Here is an 11306-nt window from a genome sequence, read left to right on the forward strand (position 1 = left end):
ATATATATATATATACACACACACATATATATTTATTTTCATCTTTTTTCTCTTTGGCCAGCAAGTCCACTTAACGTGAGTGATGTCACTGAGATGTTTTATTTTTCAATATTATGAGAATACAACTTGACCACAGTCGTCTGTATCCTAATTAGTCAATTGGCTGGAGAGTGGAGTCATTATAAAAATGCTTTTTAGCCATTAGCAAGTAATCTGTCCCTCTATCGGAGGCATCATTGGAAAACACAGTCTATCCCATTTCCAGGAAATACAGAGTTACTTCATATTCACAAAAGAGCTGTTGATCCGTCCACCAGAGGCCGATGATATGACATCTACAGTATATTCTAGAGAATTCCACCTATTCCCTGGAGCCCAATGACATCACCGAGTTGCTTCATATTCATGAGAACCTCAGCCTTTCCTTTTACTGAAGACCAGTGACATTAATAAGACGCTTCATAGTCATAGGAACAGAGTCTATCCATTGACAAAAAGTTTTCTTTAGCTCTTGGCGCTAATGGCTGCCAGCTGGACAATCCACTTGCTGTTGCTCACTCAAAGTTTTCAACAGTTTATCACAGTTTTTTTTACACAGACTTGAGGGGCTGCTCATCCAAGGCTCTGGGGCTTCCACCACGTACATAGAAAACAAAAGGGAACAGAGCGCCACCTCCGTGTGTAAAATCGTTTATTACAATAAATAAAACAAGGGATAAAAGTACTCACAAACAAACGTTTTCACCAGGCTTTAACAACAAGCGAGAGGCCACACTGTCTGTTGACCCAACATGGTATCCCCCCGACTATGTAACACGGTAGTATCCGGTCACATCACCGTCCACCGAGCGCAGTCAGCCAAGATTGACGCGTTTCAGGGGCAAGCCCCCTTCCTCAGAATCATTAGAGTCTATCCATTGGCTAGAGACTGGTGACATCACTAAGACATTTCATGTTCATGAGACTGCAGCCTATCCATTCAACAAAGATAAGTGAGAGACACTTCATATTCATAAGACCGCAGCCTATCCATTGGCTAGACATCACTGATACACTCCATATATATGAGAACAGCCTCTCCATTCACTAAAGACCAGTGACATCACCAAGACACTAATATTCATGAGGATACAACATCATATCTATTCATTAGAGACCAGTGACATCAGTGAGAATCTTCATGTATGAAGAACACAGCCTACCCATTCACAGTTCATAATATGGCAGCTTCCCCATTTAATAGAGACCAGTGACATCCCCAAGATGCTTCATCTTGTCTTGATTTGTATTGTCTTCCTTATATTGTGAAGCGCTGCGCACACTGATATGGCCTATCCATTTACTAGAGACCTTGAAATCAATGATACACTCCATATATATATGAGAACCAGTGGCTCGCACCCGGGTGACACCATTGCAGGGGTGACACCAAAATGACTTGGTGTCACCCGCTCTAAAAAGTCAGGCACTCGGTCATGGAGAGTGGAGGGGACCCGGCAGGATGAGGGTGAACGTCCCCTCCTCTCTCTGCCGGCGTCCATCACCAAGATGGCCGCCGGCAGGCATCAATCAGATTGGCGCACGCGCGCCATGACACCTGGCCTCGGGACGCCCCTGATGAGAACACGACCTATCCATTCACTAGACCACAGGCAGTTCACAATGTGATAGTTTAGCCATGTAGAAGAGACCAGTGACATCACCAAGATGCTTCATATTTATGAGAACATAGCCCATCCATTCATTAGAGACCAGTGACATCACTGATACACTCCATATGTATGGGAATGCCGCCTATCCATTCATTAGAGACCAGTGACATCACTGATACACTCTACATGTATGGGAATGCCGCCTATCCATTTACTAGAGACCAGTGACATCACCCACACCCTCCATATGTATGGGAATGCCATCTTTCCATTTACTAGAGACCAGTGACATCACTGATACCCTCCATATGTATAATTTCTTTAGCTCTTGGCGCTAATGGCTGCCAGCTGGACAATCCACTTGCTGTTGCTCACTCAAAGTTTTCAACAGTTTATCACAGTTTTTTTTACACAGACTTGAGGGGCTGCTCATCCAAGGCTCTGGGGCTTCCACCACGTACATAGAAAACAAAAGGGAACAGAGCGCCACCTCCGTGTGTAAAATCGTTTATTACAATAAATAAAACAAGGGATAAAAGTACTCACAAACAAACGTTTTCACCAGGCTTTAACAACAAGCGAGAGGCCACACTGTCTGTTGACCCAACATGGTATCCCCCCGACTATGTAACACGGTAGTATCCGGTCACATCACCGTCCACCGAGCGCAGTCAGCCAAGATTGACGCGTTTCAGGGGCAAGCCCCCTTCCTCAGAATCATTAGAGTCTATCCATTGGCTAGAGACTGGTGACATCACTAAGACATTTCATGTTCATGAGACTGCAGCCTATCCATTCAACAAAGATAAGTGAGAGACACTTCATATTCATAAGACCGCAGCCTATCCATTGGCTAGACATCACTGATACACTCCATATATATGAGAACAGCCTCTCCATTCACTAAAGACCAGTGACATCACCAAGACACTAATATTCATGAGGATACAACATCATATCTATTCATTAGAGACCAGTGACATCAGTGAGAATCTTCATGTATGAAGAACACAGCCTACCCATTCACAGTTCATAATATGGCAGCTTCCCCATTTAATAGAGACCAGTGACATCCCCAAGATGCTTCATCTTGTCTTGATTTGTATTGTCTTCCTTATATTGTGAAGCGCTGCGCACACTGATATGGCCTATCCATTTACTAGAGACCTTGAAATCAATGATACACTCCATATATATATGAGAACCAGTGGCTCGCACCCGGGTGACACCATTGCAGGGGTGACACCAAAATGACTTGGTGTCACCCGCTCTAAAAAGTCAGGCACTCGGTCATGGAGAGTGGAGGGGACCCGGCAGGATGAGGGTGAACGTCCCCTCCTCTCTCTGCCGGCGTCCATCACCAAGATGGCCGCCGGCAGGCATCAATCAGATTGGCGCACGCGCGCCATGACACCTGGCCTCGGGACGCCCCTGATGAGAACACGACCTATCCATTCACTAGACCACAGGCAGTTCACAATGTGATAGTTTAGCCATGTAGAAGAGACCAGTGACATCACCAAGATGCTTCATATTTATGAGAACATAGCCCATCCATTCATTAGAGACCAGTGACATCACTGATACACTCCATATGTATGGGAATGCCGTCTATCCATTCATTAGAGACCAGTGACATCACTGATACACTCTACATGTATGGGAATGCCGCCTATCCATTTACTAGAGACCAGTGACATCACCCACACCCTCCATATGTATGGGAATGCCATCTTTCCATTTACTAGAGACCAGTGACATCACTGATACACTCCATATGTATAGAAATGCCGCCTATCCATTTACTAGAGACCAGTGACATCACTGATACCCTCCATATGTATGGGAATGCCGCCTATCCATTGACTAGAGACCAGTGACATCACCCACACCCTCCATATGTATGGGAATGCCGTCCTTCCATTTACTAGAGACCAGTGACATCACTGATACCCTCCATATGTATGGGAATGCCGCCTATCCATTGACTAGAGACCAGTGACATCACCCACACCCTCCATATGTATGGGAATGCCGTCCTTCCATTTACTAGAGACCAGTGACATCACTGATACCCTCCATATGTATGGGAATGCCGCCTATCCATTGACTAGAGACCAGTGACATCACCCACACCCTCCATATGTATGGGAATGCCGTCCTTCCATTTACTAGAGACCAGTGACATCACTGATACCCTCCATATGTATGGGAATGCCGCCTATCCATTGACTAGAGACCAGTGACATCACCCACACCCTCCATATGTATGGGAATGCCGTCCTTCCATTTACTAGAGACCAGTGACATCACTGATACCCTCCATATGTATGGGAATGCCGCCTATCCATTGACTAGAGACCAGTGACATCACCCACACCCTCCATATGTATGGGAATGCCGTCCTTCCATTTACTAGAGACCAGTGACATCACTGATACCCTCCATATGTATGGGAATGCCGCCTATCCATTGACTAGAGACCAGTGACATCACCCACACCCTCCATATGTATGGGAATGCCGTCCTTCCATTTACTAGAGACCAGTGACATCACTGATACCCTCCATATGTATGGGAATGCCGCCTATCCATTGACTAGAGACCAGTGACATCACCCACACCCTCCATATGTATGGGAATGCCGTCCTTCCATTTACTAGAGACCAGTGACATCACTGATACCCTCCATATGTATGGGAATGCCGCCTATCCATTGACTAGAGACCAGTGACATCACCCACACCCTCCATATGTATGGGAATGCCGTCCTTCCATTTACTAGAGACCAGTGACATCACTGATACCCTCCATATGTATGGGAATGCCGCCTATCCATTGACTAGAGACCAGTGACATCACCCACACCCTCCATATGTATGGGAATGCCGTCCTTCCATTTACTAGAGACCAGTGACATCACTGATACCCTCCATATGTATGGGAATGCCGCCTATCCATTGACTAGAGACCAGTGACATCACCCACACCCTCCATATGTATGGGAATGCCGTCCTTCCATTTACTAGAGACCAGTGACATCACTGATACCCTCCATATGTATGGGAATGCCGCCTATCCATTGACTAGAGACCAGTGACATCACCCACACCCTCCATATGTATGGGAATGCCGTCCTTCCATTTACTAGAGACCAGTGACATCACTGATACCCTCCATATGTATGGGAATGCCGCCTATCCATTGACTAGAGACCAGTGACATCACCCACACCCTCCATATGTATGGGAATGCCGTCCTTCCATTTACTAGAGACCAGTGACATCACTGATACCCTCCATATGTATGGGAATGCCGCCTATCCATTGACTAGAGACCAGTGACATCACCCACACCCTCCATATGTATGGGAATGCCGTCCTTCCATTTACTAGAGACCAGTGACATCACTGATACCCTCCATATGTATGGGAATGCCGCCTATCCATTGACTAGAGACCAGTGACATCACCCACACCCTCCATATGTATGGGAATGCCGTCCTTCCATTTACTAGAGACCAGTGACATCACTGATACCCTCCATATGTATGGGAATGCCGCCTATCCATTGACTAGAGACCAGTGACATCACCCACACCCTCCATATGTATGGGAATGCCGTCCTTCCATTTACTAGAGACCAGTGACATCACTGATACCCTCCATATGTATGGGAATGCCGCCTATCCATTGACTAGAGACCAGTGACATCACCCACACCCTCCATATGTATGGGAATGCCGTCCTTCCATTTACTAGAGACCAGTGACATCACTGATACCCTCCATATGTATGGGAATGCCGCCTATCCATTGACTAGAGACCAGTGACATCACCCACACCCTCCATATGTATGGGAATGCCGTCCTTCCATTTACTAGAGACCAGTGACATCACTGATACCCTCCATATGTATGGGAATGCCGCCTATCCATTGACTAGAGACCAGTGACATCACCCACACCCTCCATATGTATGGGAATGCCGTCCTTCCATTTACTAGAGACCAGTGACATCACTGATACCCTCCATATGTATGGGAATGCCGCCTATCCATTGACTAGAGACCAGTGACATCACCCACACCCTCCATATGTATGGGAATGCCGTCCTTCCATTTACTAGAGACCAGTGACATCACTGATACCCTCCATATGTATGGGAATGCCGCCTATCCATTGACTAGAGACCAGTGACATCACCCACACCCTCCATATGTATGGGAATGCCGTCCTTCCATTTACTAGAGACCAGTGACATCACTGATACCCTCCATATGTATGGGAATGCCGCCTATCCATTGACTAGAGACCAGTGACATCACCCACACCCTCCATATGTATGGGAATGCCGTCCTTCCATTTACTAGAGACCAGTGACATCACTGATACCCTCCATATGTATGGGAATGCCGCCTATCCATTGACTAGAGACCAGTGACATCACCCACACCCTCCATATGTATGGGAATGCCGTCCTTCCATTTACTAGAGACCAGTGACATCACTGATACCCTCCATATGTATGGGAATGCCGCCTATCCATTGACTAGAGACCAGTGACATCACCCACACCCTCCATATGTATGGGAATGCCGTCCTTCCATTTACTAGAGACCAGTGACATCACTGATACCCTCCATATGTATGGGAATGCCGCCTATCCATTGACTAGAGACCAGTGACATCACCCACACCCTCCATATGTATGGGAATGCCGTCCTTCCATTTACTAGAGACCAGTGACATCACTGATACCCTCCATATGTATGGGAATGCCGCCTATCCATTTACTAGAGACCAGTGACATCACTGATACACTCCATATGTATGGGAATGCAGTCTTTCCATTTACTAGAGACCAGTGACATCACCGATACACTCTACATGCATGGGAATGTCGCCTATGCATTTACTAGACACCAGTGACATCACCGATACACTCCATATACTGTATATATGAGAACATGGACTATCCATTCACTAGACCACAGACAGTTCACAGTATGGCAGTAGACCCATTTAGTAGAGACCAGAGACAGTGACATGAAATGGTGCAGAAGAAGTCACGTTTAAGCAATAAATGTTCAGTCTAAGTGAGAGGCCACCTGTCACATGGAATATCCCTTTAAATGCCTACTTTGCCTGGATAAAGTGGCTCTTATGGCTTTTGACATTAATAATGAATCAGAATATCATTTATTTTCTGCGCACATTACCAGTGTTATATAAATATGTGAGTGGAAGCCAGCTGTAATGATTATACAATAAATATTTATTCCCCCCGTGCCGGGCTCGGAGCACTGGGCCCTGTTCTCTCTATTATTCAATGGCTCTGGTTTACAAAGAAGGAATGATGTTTGATGTCTGTTCCCCCGGGGAGATCCTATTAAACCTAATTATCCCATTCTTCTTCTTCTGCAGACTCGCTACAAATCGGACTTAAACTTTATGAGGGGAGTCGGCTGGGAGGCGGCGGGGTCTCCGCACATGGAGGGCGCCAAGAAGGCCGGAGAGCTGATCAGTGAGGTCTGTATTCATTATGAAGAGAGCGCGGCGAGCTCAGCCATGTGTATGGAGGCGAGTGTCTGCTTCCTGATACAGAATGTTCCAGATTATTAGGTGTAGACTTTGCATGTAGAGTTGTTTTTAATCAGATTGTTGATTGATTACTATTTCTGTTGGGTAGCGAGTAAGCATAACGATTTTGATTAAAAGTGATCATATCCAGGGCCGAATTTACTCTCCCTGCTGCCCCAAGGCCGGGTTCCGCAATGCTCCCCCCTCCCCTGACACCGACCCCCCTCCACATCAATGAAGAATGGCAACCGGATTGGAAGGGGCGGCAGGGTTAGTTTTAAGTTTTTTATTGTTTCTTTATTTTTTTTAAAACTTTTATTATCACTTTTTTATATTTTTTATTATTTTTTATTTATATTTATTTAATACATTTTTTGTATCAATTTTTTTTTTCTTCACTTAATTTTATTGCTATCACACAGGGGCTAACAAGCATTTGGAGGTGACAGTTTCTCTTTATTGACCCTGTCACTTTCCCAAAGCAGGGCTAAATGTAGAAAGCAACCCTGCGCCCGAAACTGCATGTTCTGGGCGTCGGGGGATTCCACACACGCTGCCGCCCCTCTGCGCCCTGCTGCCCCGAGGCCGGGCCTCGATGGCCTTGTGGGGATTATGGCCCTGACCATATGTCATGTAGAACTGAAGCCAATACTTTTTTTAATTTTTGGATACACTAAGGGGGTTATAGCCCCTTTAGGATTTTTTTGCCATCTATGCCCCAATGGGGATATTTCCTTTCATTTCCTGTCTGATAGCCAAAACTAGAAGTGAAAGAAATCCCTGGTGGTCAGCAGGGTCATCACAACTGGTGTCCCCACTGGAAGATGCCCCATCTACTACTTTTCTGGTGACCACCCAAAATTTGGGATTTTCTTCCACTTTTACTTTGAGTGATCAAAGTCGCCAGGACAAATAGCGGGGGTGGAGTCTCCCTAAAGGCTTCGGTTGCAATTGAAACAAAAGTTTCATTTGTAACACATGGCATCACAAGGGAAGTAAGATTGTACTCAAGAAGAAGTGAAGCCAGCTCCACATACACCAAGAAAAAACCTTCTGTCTGGACAGGAACCCGAATGTTGTAACTAGGGAGGAGCAGCCAGGGGCGTCCCAAGGCTGGGTGACACCCGGAGCGGTAACCGAGTGTCACCCCGCCGAGACGTCACTGCGCATTCGCGTGACGTCACCATGCGCGATGACGTTATCGCGCACGCGCGGCAGTATTCTGATACCTGAAGGCGGCCATCTTGGTGATGGACGCCGGCAGAGAGAGGAGGGGACAGTCACCCGGTGGGATAAGGTATGCCGCCGGGTCCCCTCCTCTCTCCTGATACTGTCGGGCGTTCGGCATGACCGAGCGCCCAACTTTTCAGAGGGGGGTGACACCAAAATGACTGTGAGTCATTTTGGTGTCACCCCTCCAATGGTGTCACCCGGGTGCGGGCCGCACCCCCCTTGTGACGCCACTGGGAGCAGCTACCTTCCACCAACTTAGTTTTGGAGCAAATTTGCAGAGAGATTTTCCATCACTTCTGAAACAGAAGGTTTTGGCTGGATCTGGGTTGTATGTCTTTGGATTTGATTCTCACAACTTGATCTCTGCTTTACAGACCAAATACCGTCAGAATCCAGACTCCATTGGGTTCACCGCAGTAACCGACTCTCCTGGACTGCTTCATGCAAAAAACAGCTACCTCCAGTGCAGCGAGGTAAGACCCTCTTCCTGCTACTGGTGAAAGAAACCACTGAGATCACAGATGTTCATATAAGACGACCTTTTCAGCGTACTTGTAGATGAAAAGCAATGTATGGCCGGCCAATGAGACAACCATTTGAAACCCATTACATTTTAAACAAAATTTAACCACCCGTTACCCTAAGGAGAACTATGGGGAAAAACACTGACCCCATAGTTCTCCTTTAAGGCTTTTTTATTTGGCTGACCCGTTGTCTAGACACGTGCAATTCGTTTAATTCCGAATCAAAATTCAGACGAATTTTCTGAAATGCAGAAATTCGGAAGCATCTGAATGTTGGAATCCCAATGCATCCAAATGTGTTAGAATCCGAATTTCTGTTTCCGAATTTTGTATCCCTTCCCGAATTTCGTTCAAAAACTAAACTGAATGGGACATGTGACTTTTCTGGCCAATCAGATGTGTTTTTCGGTTTAATGCATCCAAATGGGTCTATATACGAATTTTTGTCACGGCAACATGGGAGCCATATACAATATATATACATATAATACTAAAGCTGAGGCTCCCAGACCCGAATGTCATTCAGGATCCGAGTTTCCGAATTGCATTTGGGAGCTCCAGAAGGCCATTCGGGTCTCGGAGCCTCAGCTTTAGTAAAATATTGTGGCAGTGTAAGGCAATGTCACGGTGTAGTATGGTGTTTTTGGCACCCAGGACTCTCAGCCAAAGGGGCTGAGAGGGTCCAGAATGTGAGACATGTTATAAGGAAGAGCCTGGAAGAGTGTCATTAGCGGTGTGCCTCAGGGTTCTGTGCTGGGCCTCAGGGTTCTGTGCTGGGCCTCAGGGTTCTGTGCTGGGTCCCATGCTTTTCAACCTGTTTATTAACGGCATCGTGGACGGAGTAAACAGCGATATCTCAGTGTTTGCTGACGATACCAAAATTGGGAGCGTAATAGAAACGGACCAAGATAGTGTAACATTACAAGAGGACCTGGATAGAATAGGGGAGTGGGCAACTATGTGGCAGATGAGGTTTAATGTCGATAAATGCAAAGTTATGCACTTTGGGAGGAATAATAGGCAAATGGGTTATACAATTATGGGTATGCTCGGAAATGGAGAAAGATTTGGGGGTCATTGTAGACCAACTAAATAATAGATTACAGTGCCAGGTTGCTGTAAGCAAAGCTAGTAGAGTCCTGTCCTGCATCAAGAAGGGAATGTTTTGCAGGGATAGGTCTATAATTATGCCACTTTACACATCAATGGTTCGGCCCCACCTGGAGTATGCGGTGCAGTTTTGGGCACCGGTCCACAGAAAGGATGTCCTTGAACTGGAGAAAGTCCAGCGGAGGGCGACCAAACTCATAAAGGGGATGGAGGACCAGAGCTATGAGACACGGCTACTAAATTTAAACACGTTGGAAGTAAGGAGATTAAGGGGGGTCATGATTTTCATGTACAAAATGTTCCATAGTCATAGCAACATTAGCAACAAACTCTTTGAGATTAATTCCGTAACAAAGACTAGAGGACACCACCTAAAACTGGTAGTTAATTTCCACAATTAATCTGGAATCATTCAAGAGGCTTTTGGACGACTTCCTGAGAGACCGAAATGTACAAGGGTACAGGTACTCTTAAGAATGAGAACACTCATGGACCTATACACACACACACACACACACACACACAACAGGTTGGACTTGATGGACTTATGTCTTTATTCAACCTCAAATACTATGTAACTATGTCTCACATTCTGGACCCTCTCAGCCCCTTTGGCTGAGAGTCCTGGTGCCAAAGTCGCCATACTACAACGTGGCATTGGCTTACACTGCCACAATATGTATATGGCTCCCAAACTCGAATGGCATTCAGGAGCTCCCCAATGCAATTCGGAAACTCGGATCCTGAATGCCATTCGGGTCTGGCAGATTAAGCTTTAGTATTAATATCTGTATAAGGTTTTCTGTGGTATTTGAATATTCGTAAACTCGTCTGTCAGACGTCCCAGGGAGCTAGTAGTGAGATGAGGAACCCACTGGCAATAAGCAGCTGACAGTCCAGAAACGCGGAACAAGTTTAGGGATAATCCAAGAGGGGTAGTCAATGTCCAATCCGGGTCGAGGCAGGCAGCGAAGGTTCAAAGGCGGAAGACGGTCCAAGGGTCGGTAATCGGGAAGGATACACAGGGGCAACGACAATAGGAGGATCAGCAGGGAGGCTAGGTGTTCACCATAAGGTGGAATAACTCAGCAATAAGCCAGAGCTCAGGCCAGGTTTTTATAGCCAGGGGAGGTAGGACCACCCCCTGGTCACCGAGGCAACCAGGAGGCCTCCCTCCCCGGGAACCAATGGCAGGCGAGGAAGATG

The 11306-nt window shown here is 46.3% G+C and overlaps 1 protein-coding gene across 1 annotated transcript in view; it reads left to right on the forward strand.

Moving 5' to 3' along the window:
- The window catches only part of NRAP (nebulin related anchoring protein), a 90122-nt gene that overhangs the window by 68131 nt on the left and 10685 nt on the right, over positions 1-11306 (forward strand). The window contains 2 exon segments of the mRNA XM_018564476.1: positions 7078-7182; positions 8841-8939. Of these exon segments, the coding sequence (XP_018419978.1) occupies positions 7078-7182; positions 8841-8939 (204 nt within the window).

Source organism: Nanorana parkeri, unplaced genomic scaffold (genome assembly GCF_000935625.1).
Source record: "Nanorana parkeri isolate BGI_ZX_2015 unplaced genomic scaffold, ASM93562v1 scaffold754, whole genome shotgun sequence".
NCBI lineage: Eukaryota > Metazoa > Chordata > Amphibia > Anura > Dicroglossidae > Nanorana > Nanorana parkeri.